The sequence below is a fragment of the Melospiza melodia genome, chromosome 4, assembly GCF_035770615.1.
Source record: "Melospiza melodia melodia isolate bMelMel2 chromosome 4, bMelMel2.pri, whole genome shotgun sequence".
NCBI classification, from domain to species: domain Eukaryota; kingdom Metazoa; phylum Chordata; class Aves; order Passeriformes; family Passerellidae; genus Melospiza; species Melospiza melodia.
In genome coordinates this window covers 64,624,620-64,642,997 of record NC_086197.1, presented here as the reverse complement: position 1 = coordinate 64,642,997, position 18,378 = coordinate 64,624,620, and the positions used below count along the sequence as shown (strand labels likewise).

At 35.2% G+C, this 18,378-nt stretch overlaps 1 protein-coding gene across 11 annotated transcripts in view; it reads right to left on the bottom strand.

Moving 5' to 3' along the window:
• PPFIA2 (PTPRF interacting protein alpha 2) overlaps nucleotides 1-18,378 on the bottom strand; it is a 290,199-nt gene that overhangs the window by 187,848 nt on the left and 83,973 nt on the right. For 2 of the 11 annotated variants that reach the window (XM_063154961.1, XM_063154962.1), the window contains exon 1: nucleotides 7,704-8,117. The exons of 7 other annotated variants lie outside the window; for them this stretch is intronic. In XM_063154961.1, the coding sequence (XP_063011031.1) occupies nucleotides 7,704-7,784 (81 nt within the window). In that variant the 5' untranslated portion in view covers nucleotides 7,785-8,117. Of the gene's footprint in view, nucleotides 1-7,703; nucleotides 8,118-18,378 lie in introns of those variants that run through there. 2 more of the 11 variants (XM_063154963.1, XM_063154964.1) reach the window with 2 other exon arrangements.

The following is an 18,378-nucleotide window of genomic DNA, read 5'->3' as shown; positions in this document are numbered from 1 at the left end:
ACTACTGGGAATTTATTTGAAATGTGCAATGAAATCAGCCAATTACTTACACTCTCCTCTCAGACAGGGATGGGGAAGTTTCATCAGTGCTGCACAGCAAGATTGGTAATATTCATCAGAGGGAAAACCTTGTCCTTTCCAACAGATTGTCATCTCAATTTATACGATGATGAGAATATTCCTCCACAGAGAAATAAACAGTCTGTGCTCTCTCTGAACAGGGTATGCCTATATTGTTTTGGTCTTCCCTATAAAGAATGCTTATTATCTGAAACTCTATACATCTTGTATTCAGTTGGACCAACCAATATCAAACCAACACACATTAATGTGTGATAATCCTTAGTATCCTTAATTTTCTGGAAAGCACCAGTACATTTCTTTATTTTCCATGCAAATTATGGTAAAATAATCCAACATTGAAAGCTTTTCTGAAATTGAGGCAGAAACATGGTTTTCTAGCTATGATTCAGAAACTGTACCATGATCCTATTTCTGGAATAGGAGGAAAGCACTCCCATTGCTATTCCTCCTACTGGTCCCCTGCTTTTATTGGTCACATCCACTCAGCTGCAAAAGAAATAGCAGCTCTGGTTTTGCTCCACTGCTTCTGGAAGAAAAAGAAAAGGTAGTTTCTGACTTTATCTCATTACATTGCAAACTAGAAGTGGCCACACTCTATACAACAGGAATTCCACATAGGAAAGTTGCATTGACTGCTCTGCTTGGTTACTGTTTAGTTTCAACAAATAAAATAATGGTATTATGTAGAAAAATATGTTTTTATGAAAAGCAAAGGCTACATGAATATTTACTTGAGACAAATAATTTAACCTCTATCTTTCTATTTAGTTGTTTCTATGTATTTAAAGATCCTGTATTCTTCACCTACTCTAATTATTGTATTTTTTGAGCAAGCAACACACTTCACAAAGTCTCTACAACTGAAAAATACCACAGATAGTTCTGTGCTCAGTTACTTTTTAAATTGATTTGGGGTTTTTTTTGAAAGCATGTGTTATATGTGCACACAGTTAGTTTTGGCTTGTGGCTTTTGGCAAGAAAAATTAGTTTTCCTGATTTCTACTACTGAAATCATGCTAGTTAGGTTTATCTTAGAACCATAATGGTTCTCAGTTTTATCTTGTGTTTCTTCCTAGAGGAGGATGCAGATGTTACCTATAGATCAAAACAGCCCATTAATATTCAGTAAAGTCACCCTTCCCAGTTCACTGCATGCAGAGCAGATGCGTAAAAACTATCAGACCATTTTATTGACTGGCTGGAAAAACAAACTATGGAAAATATTGGGCCATGCACACTCCTGATTTTCAAGCAGGTGGAGGGGAAATGCTGGGGCAGCCCCACAGCTGGGGCAGCTCTCAGCCCAATTCCAGCTGAACCTCAGAAGCCAGCCAGAAAACAAGTATCTTTTCAGAGATAGTCTATGGAGCATTGGTGAGGATTGGGGTTAAAACACTGTTTTTATGAGCTCTGATGGCCACAAAATACAGTTCTCTGGCACAACAGAATTATGCAAAAAGAAAAAACCTGACTCTTGTGCAAACAAAATCATTTCTCTAGATACTCAACTCTAGGCCCATTAAATACTTCACAGTAACACATTTTTAATGTGTTTCAGCTGAACACTTCAACAGTGTTCTTATTTTCCTATCAGACTGAATAATTTTGTTCCACTTTTGGACTCCAACTGACATATTCTCACAAACTTAGTAAAATGATTAAACTTATTAATAGTCAATATAGCTGAACTGATTAACAAATGCACATTCTCCATTCTGAAAGAATTCCACCAGATTAAAATTATTGTAGGTTTATTAGGCATAGCATGTTTTAATTTATAAAATTTTCAAATATTTATCCTTCAAAATTTTATAGCTGTGTACTGAGAATAATATTAATGTTTTCGATTACTGTCAGAATAACACTGCATTACCAGGTCTGTATTTGAGCAGAAAAGCTCTAGGTTTGTTCTCACCGAACTTCCAATAAAAGTACATATCACAGAATAATAAAAGAAATAATAGTAAATAACACTAACCTTGAATGTGAGAACATTTGTCATTTATTTCTGAATAAAAGAGCCTGTAAGCATATTTCTCACAATACTCCTCTGAAATCCTTAAATTCCAAAATGATATAAAACGCACTTGTACAGCTATAAATATTTCCAAGGTATTTGCAATGCAAATCACTTTATTATTGTCTCCTGCCTTTGCCACTGCCCAGATTATTTAAAGACTACACAGTAAAGCACTGGTCCAGCACTACTATTTTCTGCCACTGTTAACATGTCAGAAGTCTTTAAAAACCACTTCACTGTCAGCCTTTCTGCCACTGTTATTTATATTCTCTAAGACAGGATTCAAAGCTTCTGAAGGCCACAGCAACCTACATGATGTGCACCACAATGTCTGCCACACCAACCCAGCTGCTCTCCTGTTAAAGCTGGCCAGCCTTTCAGTGATGCTCACCATCCTTACTGCCACAAGCCACCTCTTGGCTTGAACTTGCAGCTTTCACAAAGATCATGCCCCTAGAACTTCTACATGATGTTTCTAAAAAATGTGTACTGTGCCAGTGCCATAAATAAGAACAGAAGAATCTTTATTTAGTCAAAACTAAGGGAGGAATCTCACGCCTGGCAGAGGCTGCTGGAAGGAGCTGCCCACAAGCTCAGCCAGCTGAAGCTCAAGGTAAGATCAGATTCCACAGCTCTCCCATGGATGAGGTGACACAGGCCTGAAAGTATACACAATTTTTTGGCTCTCTTCTGAATGTGGCATATTTTCTACATGTGCAAGTAAGTCTGCATAGAGTAGGAACAGAGTCACCCAATTTTACAAGAATTTTGTTGTGGTATGAATGGTGAGATACAAGGTGGCTAATAACGCATCTCCATCACCTGGAATTTTTAATTTTTTTTTTTCATAGCACTGGGTTATTTCTGCAAAGAAACTTAAAAGCTGTTTTCTTTGATACTAAATTGTATTGTACTGAAATATGTGAAGCAGGAAAATAGTTGAAAAGTCACTGCCTACTAAACAAGTGTAGCATGGCATACCTACTAACTGTTTGCTAATAAATACAGTAAGAATTCTAACAAGATACTTTCTCTTATAGAAGTGGCTTTTTGTTTCATTTACTATTTTCATATAAGATAAATGAAAGAAAATGGAATTAACGAAACAGCATAAAACAGAAGTTCTGGGTAGGTATATAGATAATTTAAATTACTAGCATAGATATTAACAGCATAACTAATGAGTCTATCTAGAATTTCTTACAGAATCTTGGGTGTTTTCCACAGGGCTCAAAGCAAATTGGGTTCCAAAAAGTAACATTTTTACTTGCATTCTGTTAAATCACTGTCTTTTAGTAACTTTTAGTTGCTAAGAAGTAACAGCCTGCAGAAATCCTTACAGTGGTGATAGATATGTTTTATGTATAGAAATGTTTCCCAGTTTCCCAGTAACCCAGTTTCACACTTTTGATCAGCAATGCACTTTTACAGGACTTCATAGTATATTTACAATTTTATGTCCCATGAATATTTAAGGATTTCTCTGCAGGTTTTTAAGAAGGTAATTTTATTTCTTTACTGACCTTCTGATAGTCAGATAACTTTAAAAATTGCTTTAATCTCCCCTGGTTTCAGAAAAGACCAGCCTTCACTTTGCTACTTCTTAGCAAAAAGGAACTCACTCTAGCTGTCCTAGGAGTGCATTTATAAAACCCACATCTCATCTGACTATAAAATAGCCTAGTATTCCTTCCAACGCTTTAAAAGTTTTTGGTTAACATTTATTGAAGCTGTTATGACAAAGTGCTGACTTCAAAGCTAAAGATTCAGCTGGAACCATGACACCAAGCACTGCAGCAGTCTGAGGATGCTTTTTCCTTCTCTACTGCACATGCCTGGTTCCTCAGAAGGAACCTACTGGCAACTCCTTTTACTTTCCATTTAGGTCTGTGCCCAGCTCTGGGCTTTGGATGTGTGCTCTGCTTAGTAACTGAAATCTGCAAGAGCCAGAAATACTGTTCACAGAAAAACAGTCTTTTTGAATTTGAATTCTGTTGAAATCAACATCATGTACAATGCGAAGATACGTGGTATGTTCAGAATTTGTGCATGTTAGTATTCACATGTGCTACTGTATACAAGCAATTTAAGAAAAGAAAAAAAAAATACTGGATTTGACAAAGACCAACATAAAGTTAAGTTGCTTTCAAACTACCAAAGCAGTATTAAAAAACCTTCAGAAGCAAAATCTCAAATTTAAAATTAAGTTCCTTTGTGCTATGTTTTCATAAATAAAGGAACAACCCTCAAGGCCCGAATAAAAACAGATTGAATAAAAATATTTTTCAGTGAATTAATGTTCCAAATTTCACAACCAATAATTAAGTTAAAACTATCTCCTTTCTAATCCAAAATTTTCCACCTGCATCATTACTAGACGCATATAACCATTAAATACAGCAAAATACATGACTAAGCAAAGAGCAAGGCAATGTTACTATTTTAATTTTGCTGTTTACAATGTTCATGAGAGATGCTCACTATGGGACTCCTGGAAGCTAATTTATCCACCTCAAGTAGCAGAAACACTATCTTTCTATTAAGCTTGAATGCAAAAATAAAGAAAATCACTGCTTTCTTTTATACAGCTGCAGAAGTCTGTCAAGGTTGGCACACAAAAATTGAGATGAAACACAGAGATATTGAAATACAAAGCACTAAATTTTGGTATTGCCCTGGTTATTATAAAGTTAAATCTTGTTCATAACAGCATTACAACTCCTTTGTTTTGTAAAACATATAACTTCTTTATATAAGCCCCTCTCATATATATTTTTTTCTATTTTAATTGCTTTAACAAAATATAGTCTAAGGATCAAAGCTTAAGTTTCTCTGCGTTATAGCAGGTGGTTCAGGAAATACATTGAACCAAATCATGTTTTGAACATTTTCAGAGTTTCAGGACGAATTTCCTGAGCAGAACCTATTCCTATGCTAGGAATATCATGGCTTCTAGATAGTCACAGATATTGATGTAATTAGGGACAGACATTGGAGCATCAAGAACCTTCAGACAGTCTTTCAAACACTAACTCTGATTATTTCTAGCCCAAGTGCTTGGCTAGATGCAGACTGACCTGTATGGGCCAGTCTGACTCCTTGGCCACCAGAATTCAACTTGGTCTTTTTTCCTGAGAACATCAGTGAAATGCTGATAATAAAGTTACAACTTGCACACCTGCTTTTTTTGCTTCTCTCAGTACCATTTTCATTGCTGAAAGAATTAATATTTTGTGTTATTGAATCAATGCACAATTAACTGTTTAATCATTACATTAATGTACAAGGAAATCAGTAGTTTAATCACTCATTGCCGTCCATCAATCTGTGTTCAGGCCCTCATCTCACAATTTTTGTATTTGTTCAGTTTTGAACATGCTAGACATTGCTTTCACTAAGATTATTTTCACATATTTAGGTTAAACACCAGTGTGCATATTTCAAATTAAGAACTATTAACCTGTCCTAAAACTTTGAAAGCTATTTAAACAAAACAGATTCTCTGTCTCAAAGAGATTCAATGTAACATATAGAAACAATAAAATAGGTAGGGAAAAAAAGTCGAAAGTACTCTAAAACAAATCAAAATAAGTAACAAGAATAATATAAAGTCCTTCTCAGCAATAATTACATTTGTAAGCAAAAACTGGGAAGAGGGAAAGAGAAGGCAGCACAAACATGGTGGTCTAAAGCTACAAGACAAGGAATGAAGCCAAGGCAAGAACTGCAAAGTTGCTTCACATCACTTTATATTGCACATATATAAATAAATAAATGGGGAAAAGATTTGAAAAGGACATCACAGGACAATACAGACTCTCTTTGGTTGATTTTTATTTTTTTAATTTTTCTTTTACTTTTCAGGGGTTCTTTCAGCACCAACAACACCAAGCTGTTCTAGAACACAAACATGTACTGTCCAGAATTAACAGCTTTACATTCCAAGATCATTTAACTCTACATTGTTCATTAAAGTATCCAGGATGCAACAGGAAATTTAGTTCTACTTTCCTTTTATTTAGTGACCCCTTAGCTCAAAAATCTGCCAAAGCAATAATTTTGAAAAGAGAATTTTTTGCATGTGGGATAATGTCTACAGTAATCACAGGGACTGCTAGTAGCAATAATACATATTGTCAAAAATATATATACTTTAGTACTTACTTCCATAAAGTATCACAAAACAAGATACTCAGTTTGGTATCACAACCAAGCATCCTAATTTTTGTGACTTTTTCAACTCGACATACTCAGAAAGAATACCTGAGGTCAGGAACTGTGTTTAAGAGCATTGCTACAGGAGGCTGTACAGAATATTTAGATGTCAATATGTGAAAAAAGTAGTCATGCTGTAGAGGAACAGGCCTAGGGCACTCATGTCTCTGAATCACTGCCAGGATCAGCAGATCGTCACTGTTAGGAGGAGGCCGTTCTTTCTGCACAGCCCTCAACTATCATTTGACACCACTGTAAGAAGGGCAAGACAGCACAATTAAAAACAATGGATTTAAAAGGAGACAAAAATGAAATGCAGCTATTGGGCCTAAAGAATGCTGTACCTGGATTTTGTAACAGAAGTTTGCTATTCGTTTTATAATCAACTTTTATGATCATCTTTGCTTCAGACTGTTTGTTCTGGTCGCATGCACAGGGTTTATTACATGTTAAAGAATCCCTCTATAATAGCATAAGTACTGAAAAAGACAAACCTGCTAGGCAATCAGGAGAAGGAAGGATATTTAAATCCTAACTGTATCAGAGGCTGAGCTGAAAAAGCTGTTGCCACTTTAAGTTAAGGGAGTGTTTGATTTGCCCTGCAGGGCCAAAATGCTCTAAGGACCATCTGGGGCAGGGTGTGTGTGAGGGATTTTTTATTCTTGTTTAATCTTAGTGTAGGATTACATAGTTTCTCAGAGCCAAAATACTGAAGATTACTTAAACTGAACTGCTACTGGAAGATGGTTGTAATTAGACTGGTTTGCAATTAAGATACAGAGCATAAAATACATTTTTTACCTTTAGCTAAGCACACAGCCTTATTTACCTGGATGAGGCAAATCTTGGCTTAAAATTGAGAACCTTAATAATCCTACTAATAGATTCTGCTGTTTTATCAATTGCACATGTATTACTATTCACAGGAATCAAATTAGGCATCAGCCAGCATGAAATTACATTCAGGATTAATATTAAAGAAATCTAGACAGGTACAACATACAAAGTTTTTAAAATATATTTTGTATAACATGACTTTGGAATTTCTGGTAATTTCAACAGAGTGCTTATCTAAACGAAACAGAAAGACAGTGTGGGTCCATGTTAGGAACGATAAATCTAATTAATTGCTAGATGATATTATTATTGGAAGGCACAAACAATAGCAAAATCACAATAAATGTAATTTTGTGTTAGTATAGGAGCAATTACATGCTGATTTTTTTAAAGCAGCAAACTGACTGTGATGATACTGATTTTTTACATTTTTTTCTCCTACCTATACAAAACTAATGAATACATAAGCTTCTTAACGTATTAGCTACTCTTATTCAAAGTTTACCCATCGCTTTAAATCCTTTCAGTTTTATTCAAGTTCACTCACCTGAAAAGTATAAAACCGGGTCCCATTAGGAGGATGCACTTTAGGAGAGGCAGAGACAGTGTTCATATCCGAGAATATCATTTCTGGTCACACACAATACAATCCACAGAGAGCTACAGATGCAGAGCAGAGTGCTAAGCTCGGAGGCAAATCCTTTTATACATTTAGGGAGGCAACTGGACAAAATTCCGTCTGCCCCATCCGTTCAGACGTACGGTGACAGCGCTTTGAATTCCTCACTCCTGCATCTGTGAGCTAAACTGTGAGGTCACTGCTCCCTGACCTCCAGCTCAGCTAGCCCCTCGTAATATGCACGATGAATAAAAATTAGAAATGCCAGAGAAAAGAGAGCCAGAACCTACAGTACATGGAGCTTGTGCAGAATCTGGCAACGCTTTGGACCTGCCCATCTGTTCTCAGTGATAATCACCTCCCTCCACCACAGCCTTGCAAAGTGATTATGCTAAGCATCCCAGTTAACCAATAAAACACAGTTTCATTTCAAGCAAGCGTGCACAGTGAAAAACAGAGGACCTCTTCTGACTAACCTGAAGCATGCCTCGTGTTCAGTTTCTAGCTGTATTTGATAACAATGATAATTTTATCACTTCAGTTGCTGACAGCTATGTTAACACATACAGCTTGCTTTAAATAACACAAAGGTGGCTTTTTTGTTGCTTTAACTGTCTTGCCTAGAAAAAAAAATAAATTGTGTATTGTTCTCCAAATTAGTATTTTTTACATTTCTTAATTTTTGGTGCTACTACTGGAGAGAAATACATATTTGTGAGACTGTTTACAGAGCTATAGTCAGTTTAAATATAATACACATTATAAGCTTCTCTTTTGTCTTTTTTTTTCCTAATTATTTTTTCTCATCTTCTGTCTGAATGTCTCTTGAAGAAAGGTTTACCTCACTGCTAAGTATAAGGTTGGAATTTTATTCTGAGCCTTACTGTGCTTAGCAAAGCTATAGACCTACAGGTTAATTCATGAGTTATACACAAGATGTTTTAAAGAAGTTATTTTTTTAAAGCTGATAATACTTGTGAACACATGCACTGAACATTCAAAAATCATTCATCACATCTTTTCTTCAAAAACAGATCGTTTGAACTACATGAAGATGATAAAGAAAGTAATATCTAAAGAACTTGGCACCTTTCAGCAACAAAAAATAAGTGTTCAATATACAAAAAACTGAGAAGTAGGGTTACGGAAAAGAGCAAAATTGTAAAGTAGTTGCAAAACTAACTTTGCATGTTCTGTCAAGCACTTTGTATTTTATTCACAAGGTTTAAAAGAGACAGAAAAAAACACCTAATAAATGGTACTTTCAAAAGGAGCTTGTCAAAATTCTAAAAGCCTTGTGAGTTGCCAGGCTGCCTATGTTTTTTATTCTCTTTTATCCTAATGCTTTTAGCAATAGGAGATAATGCAGCTTCTAAAGTAAAATGACTATGAAAGGAGTTGGAAAAGATGCAGAGATGTCTGTCTGTTTAAATGTGTCAGAGTGGTGCATACTGCAATAATGTTTTGTAAGCCAAAAAGAAAAAGATCTTCTCAGATCCTATTCATACCTATTCATAACAATTTCTTATAATTACCATGTTATGGCTTCTATAACATTTACAGAATCAAGGCAAAACTACTGTCTGGAACATTTTCTTAAGACCTAGATTTCAGATTACAGTGTGTTCTCCCGTCTTTGATTCCTCTTGCAGAGGATCTAGACGCTTGTATTAGCAAAGAGGCCCCTCAGCTGGTCAAATGAAAGATACCAGTTTGTTTATAATCTGAGTAGAGTATCTTTTATTATGAGCTGATACTTTTTTCTTTATAATATCCCTACCAAACACATCCTATTTCTCCACAGTGTAATGAATAAAGTTTCTTTTATGGATATTTAAAATGGTTTTCCCTGGAAGAGGAAAGAAGTTTACATCAGAGTTTCATCAACAAATGCATAATTCGAAGACTTCATGTGCAAATTCCCATAAACATTCCTCCATTTGACAACCACTTTCACTATTCAGTAACTGCACCTATTAGCTTGAACTTCTTTTGCTTCAACTTTCATAACTTTTAATCCTTGTTTCTACCAGGGATATAGAAAACTCAGTTCATTTTCTGATACTGGCATGTGCTAAACCTTAAGGTAGTTAATTCACAGTTAGACCCAACTACTTTAGTCACAGTTACAATAATGCCTTTCATGACCATAAGACTATTGCTGTATTTAGACTTGCTAGTTCCCTGTTTGTCCCTATTTGTTCCTCTAGGACTGCACACCTTTTTTTAGATTCAGCCTTCCCCTTCCACTGGGAGCTCTTACTGGGATCACTGTTCACCCTGTGTTGGCTGCCTGTTACTTGAAAAATGCTTTTCAAAATACTGTTCCTGGTCTTTTATCTGTTGTTTTGGATTTCCTGCCTAGGTGAAGAAATTTGCAGGTAAACAACCTGCCAGCAATGCCACCACAAAAAAACCCCAAAAAAAAAACAACCCAAAAAAAAACCAAACCCCAAACCAAAAACAAAACAAAAAAAAAAAAACAAAACAAAACAAAACCAAAACACCCCTCTCCCACCCCCCAAAAAAAAGCTCCCCATGCTTGCATTTCAGTCCCAATAAACATATTTCCTTATCTAATCAGTATAAATCTGGAGAAAAGGCATAGCAGTTGTTCTAACTCTCCACTAACTTCCACCTGTGAGAAAAGGTAAAGACTATGAATTTTCTTCTATCTAACTGCAATGCAGACAACATCGTCTTCTTTTAGCGTCCTCATGGAATCAGAATGTCATTTTGGTGTAACTCTCAAAACAGATTGAAAATGTTTGTTTACAGCAGTTTTTTTCTGAAAAATATGAAACAAGCCTCCTGTCAGGAAGCGGTTGGAGCACCAGTAAATTCAGCAAAGATGAAGTGATGCATGGCAGAATGAGTGTTCACAATTACAGAAAGAGTCACATTTCAGAAAAGCCAGCAGCCCCAAAGCTGGGATTCAGCAATCTCCTCAGAACAAGGAGCTGGAGCCAGGTCTCCCATGTTGAATTGAATGCAACAATGACTAAGGAGGGTATCAAGCAACATGAACTGAAAAAGGGCAGAAAATGGAATGGAAGGAAACTGAAGAGACCCAACAGGACAAACAGAGAAAGACACCTAAAGACCATGACTACACCTCAGTGGATGCAATCCCCATTCAAATATTTGCTCCCATGAATCTTCCAACTAATGATTTAAACTGAGACTTGTAGTGGAGGAAAAAAAAATCCACTGCAGGAAAAGAAAAAGTTCTACATGCTTAAAAGTATGAGATATGGCAATGCTTCTGAGATGGCTTTATTTTCAGTTACTTTTGAATGCATGAGTTACGAAGCACTGAATCGGTATCATATGAATTATTTTGAACTACACATTTTAGTTATATACTACTCTCCAAAAATTTTCAGTGGGATTACTTAATTTTTAAGTGCGTTTTTTTTATGTGTAGCCTATGATTTCTGATAGTTCATACAAAACTCAAGATATTTTTATATATATAATATTTATTTATTTGTTTTTATTTATATATATATATATAATATAAAAAAAAACCAGTAAGCTACACATCCAAAAGGAAGGCATATATATGTATATATCAGATGATTATGTAAAGTACTTTGAAAATTCAGGGACACTAATACAAACCCTTCTATTTCTGACTGTAGAGACAAGATACACTTTTTAAAATTGATGAACACACTTAGCTTTTTAATGTGCTAGTGTTTGTGATATATAGTTTCTCTTCAGACTATGTAATGCATTATAAAGCAGATGTTTTGAGTTAAGATTTAAATCACCAGCTCTTATTGAATTAGGTGAGTAATTATCCAGAAACAAGGACTTTGTATCACATATTACTCTTATTTCTGTCTCTATTTCTGTCTCTATCAGGGAAAGCCATGTTATAGAAACATGTCTTCCTCCAGGAGCAGTGCGAGTGTGGGATTTTCAGAACATTCGAGAGCTTTCACATTAAACCACTGGACCTACTTCACAGACTCAGAAAAACCCTACTAATCTTCCAGTATTGACAACACTGTAGTTGCATTGATGATTCTGTATTATCTTCTGTTGTAGACACCAAAATAGAGGGAGTATCAGATGATATGTTACTCATCTGGCTTAAAATATCTTGATTTTGCTTTACATTGAAAAATGCTAATGTTTAAAGAGTTCTGTTCTCCAACAATTAATGGCTGGGAATTATGTTAAACCTTTACCACAGTTCAGAATAAAAGATATTCAATTTCATATCAAATTTTATTTTCATATCGAATTTGATTTCATGTGTGACTATCTTCATGAAGTCACACATGAAATCAAATTGTTTTTTATATCCAAATTTATTTACAGTTCTTTTCAGCTTACTTAATGAAGTTCTATGCCAAAAATATTTCTTCTTTCCCCCATCAACAAAGCAACACAAAACCAAAACCTGATGAATATACTTTTAAGAATGTATAAAACCCACACATATGAAGCTTCAGAAAGTAACCATTTCCAGCTGGTATAGCTCCCAGAAAGCAAAGTGGGAGAATTAAAGACAACGAGACATAGAACAAGGAAATTCTTGCTCCCTTTCAGGCTCCTAGTACTAACAGAAAATTTCCATCATTGGTCTTTGCTGTTTCTGAGTATGCAAGTACCAGCATGTACCAGCAAGTGTCTCACAAGAACAAGTGCTGGTACCAAGGCAGTATGAACCTATGAGCCCTATTTTAACTCTGAACATAAGGATTTGTGTAACCCTTGACAACAAGTACACTGCAGGGCAAACATATCTTCCATTAGAAGTAAAAACTATATAGTTCAGCATATCAGAAACACTAAAGGATAAAATGTGTCCCAGCAGGTTTATTCTGTATGATGGCTTCCCTTTCAAACATGAGAACAATGAGAAAACTTCATAGGAACTGCAAGTATGAACACAACTCATTTTTAAAGTAATCTTGCTTTGTTGCATATAGCGAAATATTTTAATGTATTGCATTTGCTTTGAAAAAAACAGTCAGCATCAACAAATCAACTTCAAACTCTTGTTACCATTTTTCCTTTAAATGGCAAACTTGAGAATTAATTTAACTAACATTAAATATCTCTAGCTATGAAAGGTCAATACAATTAAAATTGCTCATTCAATATCTAAGCTAGTTTATGAATACAGAATATATTTTGTACAACCTATCAAGTATGCATTCCATAATCAACAAATATGGAAGGCAACCATAATGACACTAAGTCCAAAAGATACCATTTGATTGCTTGTGCAGGAGCAAAATTTCCCTTTATTTTATATTCTGGACAAGCAATTTTTAACCACAGCTAGGACTCCTGTGCAGCACTACTCTACAATATTCTGGCCATCACAGGTGTAAGAATTAATTCTTCCACTCTGAAGACTTAAAAATTAAATAGTTGCTTTCTATATCTATATCTGATTCTATATCTGAATCCCTTTCCACATGGTTCAACAAAGCCAGGATGGAATATTCAAAGCACCATTCCATTTCTCTTGAAACAATTCAAGTTCCCAGCACTAGATCTATGCTTCCTCTGTATAACTCAACTATGAGTAAATCAAGATTGCACTTGAGGCTTATTAGGTAATTGAAATGAACCTGAAATAAACACTGGTTTTATCTATTTTTAAGTTATGTGTTGATGACAGTTACTGACTGAATCTAAAAAGGAAATAGAATGAAAACTTCATGCTTATATATAGAGAACCATACTGAACTTTAGGCATAATGTGAGAGTTGAAGGAGGAGAGGATGGTAGAGTTGTGAGAAAGTGTTGTGAACCAAAGCAAAAAAAATTGAGAGGTTTATCTCTGAAAATTAATTAATATCTGATTTGAAAAGGCATTAATTTTCTCTTCTCCACAACTCTTGGGTTTCAAGTGCCAATAGCACAGATATTAAGCTATATTTGCTACATATAATGGTCCTCTGCCACTCACTTTTGATGCCAGGACTACATTTCTGTTTTCTGACATGACTACAAATTTCATGACAAGTCTTGACGCTCCATGGAATGAAAGACCATTTTTTAATGTAGAATCAAAGAAGAGACTGCCTTTATGAACATTTTTAACATTTTGGTCAAATTTAATATCAACTCTAGATTAATCAAGACCCAAATCTCCAAAGTAATGTGATCCCAGACAGTAGAAAAGATATAATGCAAACAGTCAAACTGTTATTTCACTATGTGTCATATCACTTGGGTGTGAGTTTTGCTATTCATGCTTTAAGTTGATTACATTGCAACATTTTACACAGTGGTATCACGGCACTTGGCAAAATAAGAGTAGTTTCTTATCAACAAATGTAGAATCTAAATCATGTGCATTACTGCAAAGGATCACAGTACATTAAGGATTAATGAAATTAGGAAAGAACATAAGATGATAATCATTGCCTATGTATCATCATCAGCAGAGTGGCTTTTTCTTTTTAAGTGAACATCTTACATTATGTGTCTCATCCTGAGAATAAAAATAGGATGAAAGCCTATGAGGGAAAAACAGAAGAAGATACAAGTTTGAGATAATATGTTCAGGCATTACAACTCTTACTGTGAATAGATATCCTCTCTAACTTTCCTATCCTCCCTTCAGAAATTTTTTTTCTTCCTAACAGTATTATTTTATTTATTTTCATTGTAACAACTTATTTTATACTGCAATTGTTCTGCAATCTCTACATAGAGATGTATCCTGTTCTGGAAGTATAAAAAGGGTTCCGAGAGTAAACTACTAATGAAAATGAGTAATAGAATTTTATCTAGACGATAAAGGCTGTCAGGAAAGCTTGTGCCAAGGCAATTGTCTTTGTTATTTATTTCTATTTCTACTGCACCTGGAAAGTATCTTTTGTCATAATGAGTGATGCAAGTTGCAAAACTGGTCCTTTGAGTAAGGACTTACAGAAATTAATCAAAAGCTAAAATTCATGACTGATTAGTCCCATGCTTTGCATGGGAACTGGAAATACTCTTGAGTAAGGATTGCGGACATCAGCAGGCCTTTGCCAAAGGAGGTCTGTTTGTTTACTTTCTCCATTAAAATTCCATAATTCTTCTATACTGTCAGTGAATATATTTCTGAAAGAAATGAACACAAACTTGAAGACTAAGAATAACAAGAACAAACCCATAAAACTACATAATCATGCCTTCTTTCACATTGTGAAAAAATTGAAATAGTACTGATTGTGTAATGGAAGTCCCTTAAGTAGATTTACCCTGGTAGCTTTTCTGTCCTGAAGGTAAAAGAGCAACAATCCTGAATGTGATCACAACCTTTGGAGTTGGAATCTGCTGAAGAAGTGTTAATATTGACAGTCATACCCCCCAAAAGCAATAACTAATTGAATTGTTTAATCAATGACATCTTTCATCTAATTTTCAAGGATGCTCAGTCTCTGAATAGCCTGTCTTAAGTCACATCAGCCCTGCTGATGCCATTTTGAGCATTTAGGTCTCACTGTTGCACATTTAATAGGCAAAGCACTTGGAGTGACTAAGTTTGAAAATGTCAGACCCGTTGCTCCAACTTTATTCACAAAATGCAGTCTCCTAAAGAAAATGTAAAATTCCCTTTTATAGCTAGATACAAGCAATAAAAAACTTTTATTGCCTTTTTTTTTTTTCTTAAAGTGCATGGCACAAATGAGTAATAATATATTAGCTTGAAAAGACCTCAAGACTTTGCTATGGTGCATATTTCTTCATTGTCATCCATATGGCTTTGTAAGAGGTCATGGTAGAGTCTCTTCTAAAAATGTATTCTATCTGTGCTTGTCCTTAACCACTTGATGCCATTTTCCCTTCTAAAAGTGCAGTTGCAGTGTTTGTGTGCTGATACTGTCTAAAATCATCTTTCCAGCAGAGAAAACATTGGGGACTATAAAACAAAACTGTCAATCCAACCTGAGGGCAAATGGCTGCTCCAGATCTTGACTCAGCACACTTTCATTTCCCCTTAAAAACTGTTATAAAAATATAGAATGATCCAGCAACTGCATAGCTATATTAAGTAGAAGGAAACGTTGCATTTTTCTGTGCAAAAATCATGACATACAAATACAGCTGAAAGATACTTTCTCAGTATAAAACCTTCACAGTATAAAACCACCATTTCCCCAATCTCTAGGCTGAATGGTTTCAAAACTTGCTAAATCCCAATAAAGGACTTTCTTCATAATAGTCACCTTTTTGTAAACATGCTTTGGAGAAATAAAAAATGGAGGATAGGATATTAAATATTTCTAAAACATAGGAAAAGTAAAAGTATTATCTATTCCCTTTCTGCATTCAGTCAGGATAACTTCAAAATTTATCATATAAGTGACTAAGCAGCATTATTCACGATTCATCTTGCCATACATCTAAAAAGGGCCATAAGCAGTGGAATGTGTATGTTCTTAACATTCTTAAAGCTTAACCTGTATCTCAAGGTAGAAAACTGAGATGAAGATGGATTGATAATCAACAAACATTTGTGCCAATAGTAAATGAAGACAGAACTGCTGTTATTAAGGAACACAGTCGAAAAACCTACCCTTGGACAGGAAAAACAGCTACATGACCAAAGCATAAAAATGTAGTGAAACCTAAATTAAACGCTGTGATACCAACAGGGTACTGCTGTCATCTAACAGGACCTTGTCCCTTCTATATGGGAGAAGATGACTATTGCCTGGTGTTCTGCGCTCACAGCTCATTTTGAAAATGCTTAAAGCTTAGCGGTATGATTATAAGGTTTTTAGATCAAAAGAAGAAAATTATTCATGGACAGAGAATCTCCGGTGGAATGAGAGCAGATGGAAAGCTGGGAATTATGTAGCTGCTATTGAGCCAGGACACGTTGAAATCTCCTTGCCAAGGGAAGGTAGCCTTTGCATTTCCTTCTTTCGTGGAAGCAATGGCAGAAGTGAACCTCGGCATCTTCTGCTAGGCTTTATTTGCAGTGGAAGAGACCATGTCTCTTGTGTGTTCCCACAGGCTCCCTTTACAGTCAATAAAGACAGGCACTTTCAAGGGGCACTGTTTCTGACCTATTTTAGATGTCTATTTTAGTTTGAGATGAATCACACTAGAGAGGTGGGAGGCAGTAAAGACAGAAATGCCTACGCTCTAGATATCTGAAGTTAGGTGCAGTGAATCCTACCCTGGGAGCCTGAACTGAATGTTAAACAAGTTAACAAAACATGGCAAGAAGATATTATAATCAGTGACAAAAACCCCACCACTGATTAAGTACACCCAAAGGAAAATTACTATCAAAAATAATTTTTCTATAACTACATGAGGCAAAACTAAAACCACACAAACACCCAAAATGGCTTTTCCTATTTTCCTCAAACAAATTATGTGAAAAGCAACATCTGCAGCAACAAATTCACAGTCACATCCAGATTGAGTCTGCTGCTATAATCACACAGAAGATTAACATCCCAGACTAAGATACAAAAGACTGTGGAGCATGGCAAAATTAACTGCAAAACTATTTATGTTTTATTACAGGATATAGTGGGACACAAACAAGTTAAATCACATCTACAATGTTAAATAATAAAGCAATCTCAGGCCAGGCAATTCCTAATTCCTAGTAATATATATATATATATATATATATATATGCTTATTTCACATTTCCAGCATGGAAAGGTTTCTTATGAACATTAAACAGATATTACAGACATTTATTACAATTCAAAGCTCATAATTTTTTTAGAACTTCACAGAGTTTCACATATAATATTTGATGCAATTTCATGCACCAGCTTTAAATTTTGATTAGTGTCAAGTAGTGGTAATGTTAATTAGTATGTTCTTAAAGTGGCACAGAAAATCTTAAAACAACTGCAGATCACTATATAGTACACTTAAAATGTATACAAAATATATGCACCTGTGGTAAATGGAATAGTAAAATCATATTTGTCATGTGTAGAAAATTCTCCTAACATTAGTGCACTAAGAATTTTCTTTTGAAGGAAAGAAAAGGTACCAAAAAAGAGCTAACTACAGGTTTACCCTGCATTGTCCATATAAAGATTTAGTCCTTTCCTGAGTCTGAGGCAGGACTTATTCTCAGCAATATCTTACGGGAAAAATGGCAATAGGAAAAATTATACATCATCTTTCATCTTCACCCACTGGCCTCTATTCTCTAAAGAAAATAACGAGATACATTTTTACTGTAGCTCCTCTACAGAAGGTACATTTCACATAAATACATCCTGGTTTCTTTCGTCTTTAACTAAACAGTGCTAATCCTGATGGCCTCTCTTTAGTTAAAATTTCCTTCTTAGCCCTGATCATTTTCACTATGTGTGTCTACATCTCCAGATAGTAGCTTACCATGATGGAATATATCTTGTTCCTTCTCTGCACAGCCAGATGGAAATCAAAAGGCAACATTTTATCTTACTCCTACTCCCGTCCATTTACCAAGACGCCTAACCTTCTAGCTGGCGCATGGAAAGCGGCACTGGAATTGCAGTTAAGTGAGGTTTCCTAAGACTGAACAACATTGCACCTCAGAATAAACAGGTAGCATATAAAGCAAAATGGACCAGCACAAATACAATTCTAACTCAAAGTTTACAGACACCGA